At 38.4% G+C, this 14716-nt stretch overlaps 1 protein-coding gene across 6 annotated transcripts in view; it reads right to left on the bottom strand.

Annotated features, from left to right (window-relative positions):
* PLCB1 (phospholipase C beta 1) overlaps window positions 1-14716 on the bottom strand; it is a 375296-nt gene that overhangs the window by 129336 nt on the left and 231244 nt on the right. For all 6 annotated transcript variants that reach the window (XM_048938285.1, XM_048938286.1, XM_048938288.1 and 3 more), the window contains exons 8-9: window positions 9415-9515; window positions 7860-8026 (exon numbers count right to left, since the gene is read on the bottom strand). In XM_048938285.1, the coding sequence (XP_048794242.1) occupies window positions 7860-8026; window positions 9415-9515 (268 nt within the window). The remainder of the gene's footprint in view (window positions 1-7859; window positions 8027-9414; window positions 9516-14716) is intronic.

The following is a 14716-nucleotide window of genomic DNA, read 5'->3' as shown; positions in this document are numbered from 1 at the left end:
TCAGACCCCCTGCAAAGCAGTACTGAGGTAAGATTCTCTTTTCCCATCCCTGAGTAAAAGCTTCAGATGAAGGGAATGATGCAGCCCAAAGCATAGTCCAAAACCTACTCTTATGTTGGCTTCATGGTCTTGCCACTCCAGGTTCTTTGAACCATTTTCAGTATTAGGATGTAGGGGACTGCCTGTAGGCTTCATTTTGGGGCCCATCCCCTGGACGTGAACCAGAAGTAACTATGGTTAGCTCATGTACTGACACCAGTGTGCTCAAACTGCTGAACATACATTATCATGACTAATTTATGCTCTGCAGTGCTGAAGATATGAATTCCACAATATGTCTGTCCATTTGACATTTGTCACAGTTTTACTGACATCAGTGCAGCTATTCCTGGTACCAGATATTAGTCCCAAAATGCATTTCTGCAAAGCTTGTTTTTCTTTCAAAGTATCCACAGCACATACAGAAGATTAGGAGACGCCCCCTCCCTAGAATCCTAAACCTATTTTTTTATGAATGCTATCATTAATTCCAGGGCAATAGCAAAAAATAACTCTATGCATAAGCAGCTACATCTCAGAACCACAGCAGGTCCTACACTTTTAGAATGCAATCGAAGAAGAGAAGGTAAAAACTTTAGCACTTCTTACTGAGCCAAATACGGCTGTGTTATTGTTCACTGTTGCAAAATCCATTATTACTAGTTTGCATCACTGTTTAATTTCACGTTATAAAGTTGCTACACTCCAGTTAGGAAGATAAAGCACTTTACTTGTGAAGTGGATGCAAAAAAGAGGGTTACAGGATATCATAATTAAGGATTTAACATTCTAAAACATATTTTCATTTGAAAAGCAATCTTCCAGATAATTGCAAGATATGACTTTTACAACTTTACTAATAACTCAAAAAACAAACAAACAAAAACTAAAAAGGAAGCACAATACAGGATAGGAGCAAATTTTACATATTTACAAAATTTACCTATTTTACTTATTTTCATAATTTCCATGAACTTATTTTTGGTGATGCATCATTCACAGCAACAGTTGCTGCATATATGTATATAGATTTATTTATATTATAATATATTTATACTTAAAAGTAATGTGAAAGGGCTTTCTAGCAAGCTATGTAATGGCACTTGTAGCGAATAACATGGGATGGGCTACGACTTCTGTGTGGTGACAACATGCAATAGGCTATGACTTTGTGTGGCTTACACTTTTGAAACAGTAATAATTGGCGATTGGGATCTATTGTTTTGTTGCCATTTAAAAATGAGAAACAATGCTGAGAGCAATCCTCTTGAAAACTGGAATGCTGGAAAGCACTATAAATCCCAAAGTTAATGGGCTTTTTGATAAATACTCTTAATATCCAGTGTTGCAGTGAGAAGGCTGAAGGGTTTGGAACACTTTCTGCAAATGCTTCAGTGCTAGCAAGCTCCACCATTTGACAGAATGGTTTATACATCAGAATTTATGCTTTAAATATTATGAAGGATGTCTTAGAAGTGCAGCCACAATTGCACAGTACTTGTTTTTGACATTACAATCTGTTGCCTAGGGAATGACCCCCTTCTGCCACTGAAAGAACTCCAATGTGTAATTATTCTTAAGCAGTTAAAGCAGTTACTAAAAGGTGAATTTAATGTAGTGGGACCAAAATACTTAAAATGTATTCATATTTAAGGAAGGAAAAACACATTTGTCCTGAAGCAAATATTGCCTGTTTTTAAGGCAGAAAAGCACATGTAGTAAATGCTGCATAAAATTAAATGCATCTTAATCTAATGTTAATTGCTTAATTTACTTCATTATCTAAGAAAAAAAGAAACAACAGCACAACTGTCAGTAAATATGCACTAGAAAAACAGAATTAATACTGAAATTCAAAGGAAGTCAAAAAACCAGCTGCCCTAGAATCTTTCTAAATACATGCCTAAATAAAATGGACATGCAAGATGTATGAATAGGAGCAGTATGGAAAATCTAAAGGCCTTTTCTTCTGCAGATCTAAAGGTCTAGCACTTTAAAATGAAACAGGCAAAAATAGAATTTAAACAAACGCATATTTAAGACAAAACATCTACTTATCTCAAAAATGCCCCTAATAAGTACAAGCCATGTAGAGACCCATTGGTCAGGAAAATCTCCAAAGCCCCTTCAGACCATTTTAAAGCTTATACTACAGTCAAGACAATCTCTCCCACTAAAAACACTCTAAAATAATAGCTATTAATAACCTTTTTTTTTTCTTTGCTCCCACCAAGTAGGATGGTTGGTAGCATATCTTATTGCTCTGGAATGACTTCAGCTTTTTCATTACTCTATTCACCAGTAATTATTTTTCTTGTATTCATCACTCTTAGTCTTGTATGCTTAGAGTTTACAATCAAGGGCCATCACTCCCAAGAGCTGAGGCACTACAAGCAGAGATACCTGAAATTCAACATCGATGTGCCTTCTCCTACCCATAATGTAGTAAGATCCTGAAAAAATGTATTTCTAATCAAGCCTTCTTGAAAGTAAAAGCAAATAAGGAAATTCTCAGTCAACAAACTTGCAGCTGATTTATTAATACCTTTATCTGCACGGTAATTTGAAAAGGAAACCATTTTATTAGTTATGCCATCTACCCAAAGAAAATGCATTGTAACCTGAAAATGCCAAATTACAAAATGCTACTTAACCAAGCCTAAAAGCATGTTTTTGCTGACAGCAAGAGACTGCTCAGCAGTACCAGGAACTTCTTTCTGCCTCCACCTGATAAGGAAACATGCTATACATTGTACAATAATCTCCTTCACTGTACAGAACAAAACATTAATCACAACAGCTTGCTGCAACCACACTAAAATACCACTTCTTATGCTTAACTTATGTAGATGTCAAGCCTATGTATGTGCTGATGTTTCAAAAGCTCAATCACGTTCCATATACAATATTACAAATATATGCAGCATGCAGAAACACAAGCAGCCTATTTAATCGAAACTATGGCCCTCATCCAGTAAGCTCGTAGGCATTTGATTTTACCAGGTACCTAAGAAGCCATGTTTCAGCAGTATAAAATATAAGATATGTTCTTGCTTACCATGTTCAAAATACTTCAAAATATAGCTGCAACATGTACAGAAAAAGAGCTGTAACAGTGATTAGAAAATGGAGAATGATTAGATGCCAAGTGTTTTACACTCGCTTGATGTGAAAGTTGAGATTCAGTATGACCATTCATTAGAAATTCATTTAACTTGCTATGAAAGAAATAGAAGTAATTACAGCAATTAAGATTCAATAAAGAATTAATACGATGTTCTAAGAAATGGAGCATAAGAGATTTTGTATAACTATCCCTTCTTCCCACACCACCCATAAACTTAAGCATATGCTTGAAGGATTTATTTCACTGAGGCCAGGATGTTCTGTGTATTGCAAACATGAAATCTTACTCCCACAGCATACATGCTTTCAGCAAATACTTTAATTCCCTGAGAACTGAAGCTATTCATTTCATGTTCACAACTTGATGTGTACGATACTGCACACAGGAAAAAAAAAGAAAGAGACAATAGGTAGCAATATATACTTTGTATATCTTTGTAAAAGGCAATTAGAAATCTAGGTCTTGTGGCCCTAAATACCTGAAAAACAAGGATATTTGTCACTACACTTGTTTAAGCCTTTTGTAAAAGGTATTTTCTCCGGTGGTGATACAGAAAGCATACAAAGTGAGAGCCCAACAAATATACGTGCCTTATTGCATAAAAATGCTGAACATTAATTCCTTTATTTCAGTGGGACGTCTGAACACAGGATTGGTTGTTTAAATAAATAAGTGTAGAAATACTATAGAAATTAAAGTGAAAGTGGTCAGACCTTCACCACTATGTGCATGTTACTAAGTGCCTGATGTTCTAATAAAGAGTTAATCAGAAATGAGATAAGGAGCAGAGTTGGTCAGAAAGGCAGCTTACGAAAGCAAAACAATATACCTGTCAGCAGGCACGGGCACACAAACACACACGCTGAGCAAGTGTGAAGGTGCAAACTCTAGAACAAACTGAAGAAAAAGGATTTAACTGGAGTGAAGGCTGGCAATTTATATCACCCAATGTTTGCAAACAAGCCTTTACAGTCCCTGGTACCACAAAGTACTTTAAATCATTCATTACTCACAAGACATGGTTTAAATTACAGCTATTTTCCTCTGTTCTGGACCTTATCTGTGATTTATTTTTATGGAGTTGTTTTTCATTGCTAGGAAAGAACAAATACATATACTGCAATGTCAGAAATTCTGGGCTGCTTCTCGAACCCAAACTCTTCAAAACGTGCTATTCCCTGCTCCTATTATTTAATTGCATTGGTCTGGTACTACAGTGATGAAATCATCCTCAGGCCACCCATAACTTGGTTCCCCACGCTGTTGCTTATCATGTAATTCTGTCACACCATTACCTCTGCTTGTGTGCCTTGCCACATCTTTCCCACACTGTTCTTTGCTTCCTGGTATACCACATTTGTCCAGAGGGGCTAGTTAGTTGGGACCTCTTACAATCATGGAATGGCATGGGTAGGAAGGGGACTAAAAGACCATCCAGTTCCAACCTCCCTTCAGTGGGCATTGCCACCAGACCAGGCTGCCTAGAGCCCCATCCAACATGGCCTTGTTTGCCTCCAGGGACGGAGCATCCAAAACTTCAATGGGCCAGCGTCAGTGCCTCATCAGCCTCTGAGTATTTCCTCCTAATGTCTAACCTAGACACAGTTAAAATCTGAATCTTTCCAACTGCAAGATAAGAATGTGGTGCAAAGCCAACATCCTGTAGAAGTCCAGATAGATGACATCAGTTGCCCTTCCACTGTCCAACAGCGCTGTCACTCTATCATAGAAGGCCAGCAGATTTGTCAGGAACAATTGGTAAATGCCCTTGGTAAAGCAGTGGATTATGTGGAAATTACCCCAAGTTCCTTTCTGTTCATAAAGCTGCTGGGTTTTGCTTTATGAGAGAACTATGCTGGATGAAGGTTTCTGCTGTCTTACAAATTTTTGCTGCTTATTCCAGTACTCTAAGGTTTCTACCCACGCTGATTATTTTAAGTGACTGTACTGGGGCTATTCCAAACATCTTGCTTCCACCCCTACCTCTCCACTGACCTTGGCCCCAGCAAATAAGGGCACTTATGTAATACATTACAAAATATAATACAATATCTGAGCAGCAGAGGTGGGAAGTTGAGGCTAACAAGGTCATGGGTGCATGGTACTGAGCCACACCTGACTGTAGTTTGGCTACATTCAAGTCAGTAGAAAATAACATCACTCCTCAATGGTCCAAGTCAGTATAGCTTTAATGGCAGGGAATGCATCTCTGAAGTGTATCGCTTCAGTCTCCAATATCTGCAATTCAGCCTTTGAACAGACCTTCATGACAGCAGAAAGCTTAAGTAGCAATTCTTTTCACAAAACACGGTATAAGGTTTTAACATTATTTTCAATATGCAGTTATATTTTGGTGACATTTTACAGGCATGCAGTATTTGTTGGCAATTATTCCACACACCAAGTGTAGGATTGAGTATATACCTACAATTCATTTCATATGCAGTGAACTACATTCCCAACTCAGACCTAAAGTATTGAAAATAGTATGTTCCCATGCTGCTCCCGATTAGCCATTTCCTTTAATTTTAAGACAATGTGCTCAAGATCTGCACTGGGGCATTATTAGCAGAACATGCCAGTTGCCACAACTCAGCTGACAGCAGGATGCAGAGAAAAAGGTGGTATTTGCAATACTGAGGTGGATGACAGGTTGTGCCAGCCTTGTGTGAGTTTGCTGGACATCGCTGTATGAGTTTGAAGACAAAATAAATACAAAATAAATAGACTTTCTGACTTGACTTTCCCTTTATAAATTCAGGCTTTTCTGAGAGAACTGATTCTGAAAGAACAATATAAATCGTGTACCAGGAGGGAGGCACCTGTAGAAGAGTAAGTGCACCAAGTGTGTGTACCAACATGAATTAGGGTAAACTGTAAAAGTCCCACAAATCCTACTTAGAGGGTGCTGGCAAATATTATCCTAACACACTTCTTTATGAGGTTTGTTTCATGCTCCCTCCTTATTGCTAGTCAGAAGGAGGTTTCACTGTGACTTAGGAGTTGTTAACACACTTTCTTCTTGTAAATCTTTAATTTGCCTTATATGAAGTGCCAATATTTGGGTAATAAGAATAATTTTTTATATACAGATTTCCTTCCAGCTGATGTGAAATAAGATAAGCACAGAGCAATATTCTAGTATTTGCACAGAAGACACACAAGTCACGGTGTTTTCATCCCGTGCCAGTATTCTCACTGGCACTGAAAGACAGGGTTGTGTAAGCATGACAAAGAAACAGGAGTTAGCTCTCCACCAAAACACCAAAATTATGTGGACTACAGAAATAAAAAGCCTTATGAGAAAAATTACAAGTGCTTTGCTTTCAGACAGTGTTGATGATTGTATCAAGACCCTTAGGTTGACTACAGGCAGCCACATAAAACTTGCAGCAGGGACAGCTGAAATCTGCTCTGCTGCCTGAGAGATGCTGTCAGGGCCCTCATCCAGGTGGTTTGGGGAGGTGAAATAAACTGCAGTGTACAAAAGACTCACACAAACTTAGACATCAGCTGAATTGCCTCCTGCTCTGTATATTAAACACCATATTCTATTTCTATTGCACGTTTGTTTCCATGCTAGCCTAACAGCCAATCTGCCAACTGCACAGGGGACTGAGAGAGCTGCAAAAGCACTCAAGGTACAAGAGAAGCAGTGGCCTCTCTCAGCTGTTTGAATCTGTACTGCAGAGAAGCACAGACTGGGCAATACAGGGATCCCAGCCTGGGAATAAAACAGGTAGAATCAGATGCAGCACTTTAATAAGCTTGGACTATAAAGAGGCTGTATTACTTTGACTAATTCTGTAATTGTAACTATGGACTCTACTACAGACCTAACAGCCTTCACGTAATTACTTTGGGCCAGAAGCTGCAGCCAACATTCTATTTATAAAAAGCTACTGACAGGATCCTGCCTTGTCAGTTTTATTTAACTGAGGATTCAAAGACTTCATCTCTTTTATGCTGTTTTGACCCTGGTTCTTCAAAGGAGAATGCTTAGCAGCTAGTAAGGATGGGTCTGAAATCTTTGAACCAAAGCAATATTTTTATACAGATCTGCTTTTCAGGATATTCCCACACCCCTAGAATTTCTACGTTATTAATATATTAGAAGCTGGGGTAACCATCGGGACATGTGGACTGGAATAAAACAGGATGCAGACACAAATTCAATGCTATTATTACACTTCTAACAAAAATCTGCTGAGATGTACACAGACGTTCTTTCACTCTATTTGGCAATAGTCCTAGTTGCACCCTAGACAGCACCTGAGATTTTCAAAGGGGCATTTTCTGTGATTATGGCACACTTTATAGGAAAACAGAGATAGAATCATCATCATCTTAGTTTTGTTGTTATCAATTGCAATTGCTTTTGTAAAATTCACATTTTGGCCATTGTGAGAGTATGGTTTCTGCGGAAGTCTGCATATCAAAGCAACTGGTTAGAAGAATTGCACATACAGAAAAATAAATACCAAAACCAGATCATCCTCTCTAAATTGATTCCAACTAAATACATGTAAAAACTAACCACACGATGTCTCACAGGCCTGTATGATTCAACAGCAGATAGTTGGAAACGCAGTTGGATTCTGAACCAAATTTTGCTCTAGTATGTACTGCATTATAATTGATTCACAGTTTCAAATCAGAAACTGGGCATGGTGAGAAAAGATAAACCACTGACCTTTCTTCGCTAGGTTACTGTTGGGTTCATATTTCTCAATCAGTTGTTGAACTTGTTCCTGTTTTAATGGTGGATAAAGGATTTCATTTAATCGTGGATCACGTTGCTTAAGATTTATAAATTCCATCATCTGATCAACAGTAAGGTATGGTTTACTCTTGGCACCACTAGAGAAAATCAAAGCAAAAGCAAGGCAATTAAAATATGATTCCTTGAAGTCTTGTTCAATGTTTTATAATTTCCCAGGGAAACTGAAACAAAATTCAAACAATCATACAATAGAAAAAATTGATGTTCCACTGGGTCTCCAGACTAGTTTACCTTGCCAGCATTTAATGACAAACATTCTTCATTAAACATCTAGGAGCAAGATTTTTAAAAGCATTCAGCATTATTGACATCAGTGGCAAGAATTAGAGCAATGCTAAAAGCTTTTCATTCCTCTGAATTCCTGGAACAAAGCAATCTGAGAATGTAAAAGAGATGATCTGGAATTCAGTCCTGAGCTTGCCGCAAACACTCCATTGCAACTCCTGGCCTACCTATTTGGTTTTACTGCTAAAAGACAGCAGCCCTGACTTAATTATCTTAATTATTCCAGTATTTGCTTGTTTTATAAACCTGCAAAAAAGAAAAAAACAAAAACAAAAAAACCCTAAGCACTCTGCAAACTAAGTGAAAAGATGTCTATTTAGAGTTAGTAAAAACAGTAGAGTTTTGGTACAATTTGTACCCAGGTGCAAATCTATGAAGGCACATTGCCAGGTGCTTAGGATTTTCCACAGCACTTGGGACTGGCCTAGTTCTGCTCTGCAAGAAAGCAATGGAAAGTCAATGGAAACAAATTAGGTCATGGCTGAGTTCTTCTAATACCTCAGCCTTGGAGAAAATAAGCACAGGGAGGTGTAAGAGAACACATGTTGCAAAGATACAGTAATTGTTCTGGTGGTCTTGCGATGTATTTCAGAAATTGTTTTCATATTGCTTCATGTTCTGATTCCATTGATCAGGCTCTGCTAAAACTGTGAAGCACAATGACTTGCTCTAAGGGCCAGAAACAGAATAATTCAACATGAGCTTTATAGCTTGTAACTGAATGCATGTACTCAGTTGTAGATGGCTGATAATTTAATTTCATGGCAGCAGTTCCAGTTGTACAAATCCTAAAAGTTACTGCTTTTTCTCCGACTCCTAATTAAGCTTTTGGGAGTGGTTAAACATATTCTCATGCCTATTACATCTTTTTATTGCTTATTACTCTTCCTTTATTTTCACTGAAGCCTAAACTGTCTTCATCCAAACTACAAAATGAGACCTGGCAGTTAAGCTCGCATAGCATCTAACAAGTCAATTCTGGCAATTAGAAATGGAGGCAAAAACTTGGGACAAGAGGAAATTTTGATCCTAGGTCAAACACTATTCTTACTTGACACTGAAATCTGTTCTTGGTAGTCAATGCATGGTGCTATAGACTAAATAACCTACTTCGCTACCACCCCTATCCCAGAAAACCAGCGAAGGGGAAAACAATAAATAAATGAGTGTCTTTTCTTACAACTCGGAAAAGATGTGGTCGATTTCAGGTCGAGGGCAGAGGTTGTTTAAGAACACTCTGTACACATCGGGTGTGAAGTCATCTTGAGGGATTGAATCATTCTGTGAAATGGAAAAAAAACAGTGAAAGAATGAAATGACATTTTAATATATTTTTTTGTAAACAGATCACTTGCTACTGCTCTTCTTCCGATATCATTCCTGCAACTTAGAGGAGTGCAAGTTTTACATAATAAGAAATGCCTGTGAAAAACAGAGCAGGTTAAGAAGTACATTTAAAAAAAAATTAGAAGTAAATTATCCATCTTCTTTCCATAATGCAAAGTTCTTTCTTTCTTGGAGCACCTATGAAGAGGAAAGAAACATCTCCCAGTATAACTATGTTATCTATAGACAGCAAAATCCCAATGAAGCCAGTGAGCTGGCCAATGTACTTAGGTGAGGAAAATGGCAGTACACTGTACTTGTTTTCCCAAAGCTTTTACAGAACCAGGAAACAAACTGGGCCACTGAGTCATAATTAACAATCTTGATCTCTGGTAGCAGCAGAAATGTTTCCTTTTCCTTCCTGAAGATACACGTTCAAGATACTACTGAAATGTCCTCACGCACTGCAACTTTTCCATACCTCTTTGCCCTAATCACTGAGGGCACTGATTAGGCAATCACATTGCTTTTATAGAAATTGATAGAAATGCTTTAAAAGAGATACCAGCACTTTCACCTTTTCTAAAGTTAAGGACAATTTACATTCAGTCTTGCTTCTAGATGGTATTTTCATCATCTCATTATGCCTGATGACTTTTCTCTGAAAAAACAGAACAACTGTTTCTCAAGGAGAGGATTTTTGAAAAGGATAAGGAAAACAGTCCTTTGCAAACTCAAAAGTTCTCCTCTTCCTTGCATGTGCTGACTTAAAGCCCAACACTTATTGCAGGAGACAGCATGGACTGCTTTTTTGGAGAGGTTGGGAAAAAAAAGGAAGACTCCAGGGAAGGTGCAATCCGAGCAGCTCTGTCGGTGCAGAACAATAGTGATGTGCCCACCAGCTTCTGCCTTTGCATCAGTGCACTGAGAGGAAAATTGCACAGCAGTCTGTATTTCACGGAGAGAAAATCTCATAAGGAAATAAGAGAAACGGAACCACAAAAATTGTGGAATGCACATACAGAAAATCTGATTCTGAATTTCTTCCATGCAAGTGAACTTCATCAGAAGCTATGAAATGTCATCTCTGGAAGCACGTGAACCTCTCCATGGCTCCAAAATAATGCCTGAATCCAATGGACCAGAGGAAGAGAATTTTAATTTGAACACAAAGCTGTTTGCTTATAAATGATGTTGAGCCGACTTGTGTAGGGAGCAAGCTGCTGATGGAGGCTATCATTGCTTTTATTTATTCTGCCTTTTTATGCAGTTGCCAAGGGAACCGGAAGTGTCAATTCAAGTCTTTGGTAGAAGGAAGGAAATTCTGCAATACTTTTCCTGCTTTAAGTTAAAAGGAAATAAATTTAAAAAAAAAAAAGCTGGGGGCGTCACTTTCTCTCTCCTTTCATCTACAAAATCTGTAAAGGGCAGATGGGTCTGGTACCATGATCACCATTCAGTGATTGTGTTCACACATGCAGACTGGGCAGCTCCTTGCTCCCCCTTGTCAGCCATCCCCAGGCTCCACATCCAGCTCATGGCAAAAGAAGGGCAGCAGAACTCACACCATTACTCCTTCCTTAGTTTGGCAGACTACATGAGTGGCTGCTATACCTGCTTAAACCTAGCAAAGCCTGTAGCATCTTCTCCCTGACTCAGACAGGCTCAGAGTAAACACCTGCACAGCTGCTGCCCCGCAGTTCAGAGCGAGGTAGATATCAGCAGAGGCAGCTCGGTGATGAGTAGTGCAAAGAATCCTGGACAAACCCCAGTTTTGAGAATGAGTTGTTTGTGCAAGCACAACCTGTAAGCATCAGCTTCACAAGCGCAGGATTCTAAATGAGGAGCAGGGAAAACAGGAGCTAGCAGCAATGTCCTCAGCACCTATACAGAACGTGCCACAGTCAGCTTTAACAGCTTAACCATATGCTGGCAACTAGGTCTTCACAAAGAGAAAACCAGTTATTCCTAGATTACATTGTAAAACCAAAGATTTTTCCTAGCATTATGTCATGAGAATGGTGGTTTTCTCCATTGCTAACTTTTTAGCTTGCAGAAGCACTCATTCAAGATGAGTGAAAACCACTGTTTCCCTTCACTCAGCTGGAACAGTTCAGGCAGTAACTTGTTCCACTCACACCTCCCTTGCTCAGAACCTACCTGCTGCAGGGTGAGATGCTTCAGAATTCACTCATCACAAACGACCCTGAACGCTCTGCCATGGGATCAGCTTTCTGAGCTGGATAACTCCCCAGTGGCATAAAAGCTAAATCCACTGTAGTGGTGGATGAAGAAGTGTGAAGCTTGAAGCTGGAGGATGGCAAGAGTTGCTTTTGGAGATGACTCCTGGTGGCACAGCTCTACCTATGAAATTCATCTGCTGCACTGTGATCAGTTCAATCTATTGTACTTTCAGGTGAGAGAACCACCAACACTTGTTTTCCTAAAAGCTGGAATACATACAGCTTGCACATTTTCTTTTTCAAGATGGCATCCCAATATCCACAATAGCTACCACAATCACTGTTCAACAGGCTACTGGTCCCAAACCCATGCTTCTCTTAAGAGCATTTTTGATGTTAATATTGTGATCACCAAAGAATTAGTCTCTCACTGACTTAACATATCTTCTCCCTTTCAAAGGATTTGAAGGTACTCAACACTGGAAAAAAAAAAAAGTGGGTCTTTTCTTATAATCTGCGATCTAAGCTTTTATTTCTCATTTAGCTTTAGTTAAGAAAATATACCTCAAAAGTCATCAGCCATAAATATAGACTCTTCTAGATTACTTCCTACCAGTAACATAATTAATGGACTATAAAGATACAGAGGGGAGAGAAAAGCCTTGTTGTAAGCATTCACCACCCCAGGCACAACTTTGGACAACTCTGCTTGGGTTCCAAAAGTCTGCCTGCCAAAAGCAATTCACATACATTGCCCCATTCGTCACTCTGGTCTGAGCCATTCACATCTCACTGGAACCACCCACACACCTTATGTGCTAATCTCTTTTTTGAGACCGAATCACAAACTTTCTGTTACACATTACAGCATCTCTCAATTCTGGCTTTGTGAAATACTGGTATGCAATTTTATTTTGTGATTAAGACTCTCTACTAATTTCAAGCACTGCTGATTTACGATTTGCCTGGTAACCCTTCTGTTTTTATAACATCTATATCCTTTCTGTTTTATATTTGGCAGCACAACAGCCAATTCAGATTATTTGCACAGATAGGATTCAACAGTTGCTTGTTTTATTTTGTGTAAACAATCAAGTTTGCTGGTGCTTCACTGTGAACCTCTGCATTAACTGCAGTGCAGAAACTAGTCTTCACAACCAAAGAGGAAACTGAAATAAAATTCTTCAAAAGCTACAAGGCACCTTGGACTAAAAAAAATGTCAATCCAAAACAAAAAATGACACCCCCCCCCCCAAAAAAAAAACAAACAAACAAAAAAAAAAAACCACAACAACCAACAAAATTAAAAAAAAAAACCCACACAAAAACAGACAAAGCAAAAATCATAACAGTTTAATCTTCTTGAGACATTTTCTTGAATACTCTGAAAAATCTGGTGCATTTTCATTGAGAAAGAATCTCTTATATTCACTTCTTGTTTGCTGCCTGGAGTCCCATTTTTCAAGTCTTTACAGGAACAACACTTGTCCCATAGTTAGCAGGGCAGAAAAGCTATAAGATAAAATTAAGAAATGTATTTGATCAAATAAATTTGATCTTCTTCTTTCCAGGAACAGGAAAAGAAGGAACAAGAAAAGAGCTGTAGATGAAGAACTGGTTTTCTTCTACTTTCTTACCTCTATGAGATTCAGAAATCCCTTCTTTTTGATAGCTTTGCTGCTAAGACATTTTTTTCCCCAAGGTGATCAACACAAAAGTCTGTATCTCTTTTGTCCCAGAGAAAGAAAGGATCTACCTTACACTACAAATACATTTTCATGATGGTATCCCAGCAACAAGTATCCGGCAATGTCTATGTAAAATTGACTTTGCTTAAATGAACAGCAGAAAAAGACTGCAGTTTTTTCAAGGACTCCAGAGATGTTTAGATTTTTTTTTTTTTTTTGCAGTGAGAAATAAGAAATTATTTTTCATCCTTCCTGGCATCAAATACATAGAAGCAATAAAACAACTGATTTTGAAAGCAGAGCTTCACTGATTTCTTGCATAACTTACTAAAAAATTGTTTGCTAACAATTAAATGAAAATCTGCCTTGAAAATACATCTTTTCATGTTTCTAACCTCAGAACATTTTCAACTAGACAAACACCTATTTTATGCTGTAACATTCAAAGCACTTTCCTTCAGCTAATGTTGCTGTAATCTCTTACACGAATATTCTGAAATCTGTGAAGGAAGTTCTCAGTGGCAAGTGGTATCTGAGGTGCAAAATCTTCACAGGCCAAACAACTGTACTTCTGGAGCAGCAGGAATTATCTCTATTATGACAGCATTGGGGAAACAAAGGTTGAATGAACATCATGGCACAGCGCTTTCCACAACAGGAAGAAATTAGGAGATGCAGGCACTCCTCTGCTACACACTGGTTCTGTCCCATGTCTTACACTTAGTAAGTAGGAATTATCCTGCAAGAAGCTTGTTGAAGGAGACTCTTTACCTGGAAGGAAAGGCTAAGGATGTCATTAACTAGAATTAACTAGAATCTAGCATTAACTAGAATCACTTGATTTCACTCTGCTTGAAGAAGCCTTCTTAAAGGTGAAGTACCAACCTGCAATGCTCCTGGCTGAGCAGCATACAACGAGACATCCCTGCAGCATTAAAAGCTTTGACACTTTCATCAGTTCAACATTTATTCCGTACACTTTTTATTTCAAATAGAAGAGTTTAAATAGTCTCTTTTGTGAGAAGGAAACATTACACCATTATCTTCATGGCAAGCCAAACAATGCACTCAAATTGCACCTGGAAAACTGTGTGCAGGTTACTGATGCTTAAAACATTCTCATAGGATTATTCCAGAGCAGATTACACAACCTTCTGGCTTATTTTACAATCCATTTCCACTTCTTCCAGGCACTCTTGGTCCATATTTCAGATCAGAGATACTCCAATATTCAAATAGATAACAGTAAACTCTGTGGGAAGAACAGTTCCACTGCTGAGGACCC

This window comes from Lagopus muta, chromosome 2 (genome assembly GCF_023343835.1).
Source record: "Lagopus muta isolate bLagMut1 chromosome 2, bLagMut1 primary, whole genome shotgun sequence".
Lineage (NCBI taxonomy): Eukaryota > Metazoa > Chordata > Aves > Galliformes > Phasianidae > Lagopus > Lagopus muta.
This window is presented reverse-complemented; position numbering and strand designations above follow the sequence as displayed.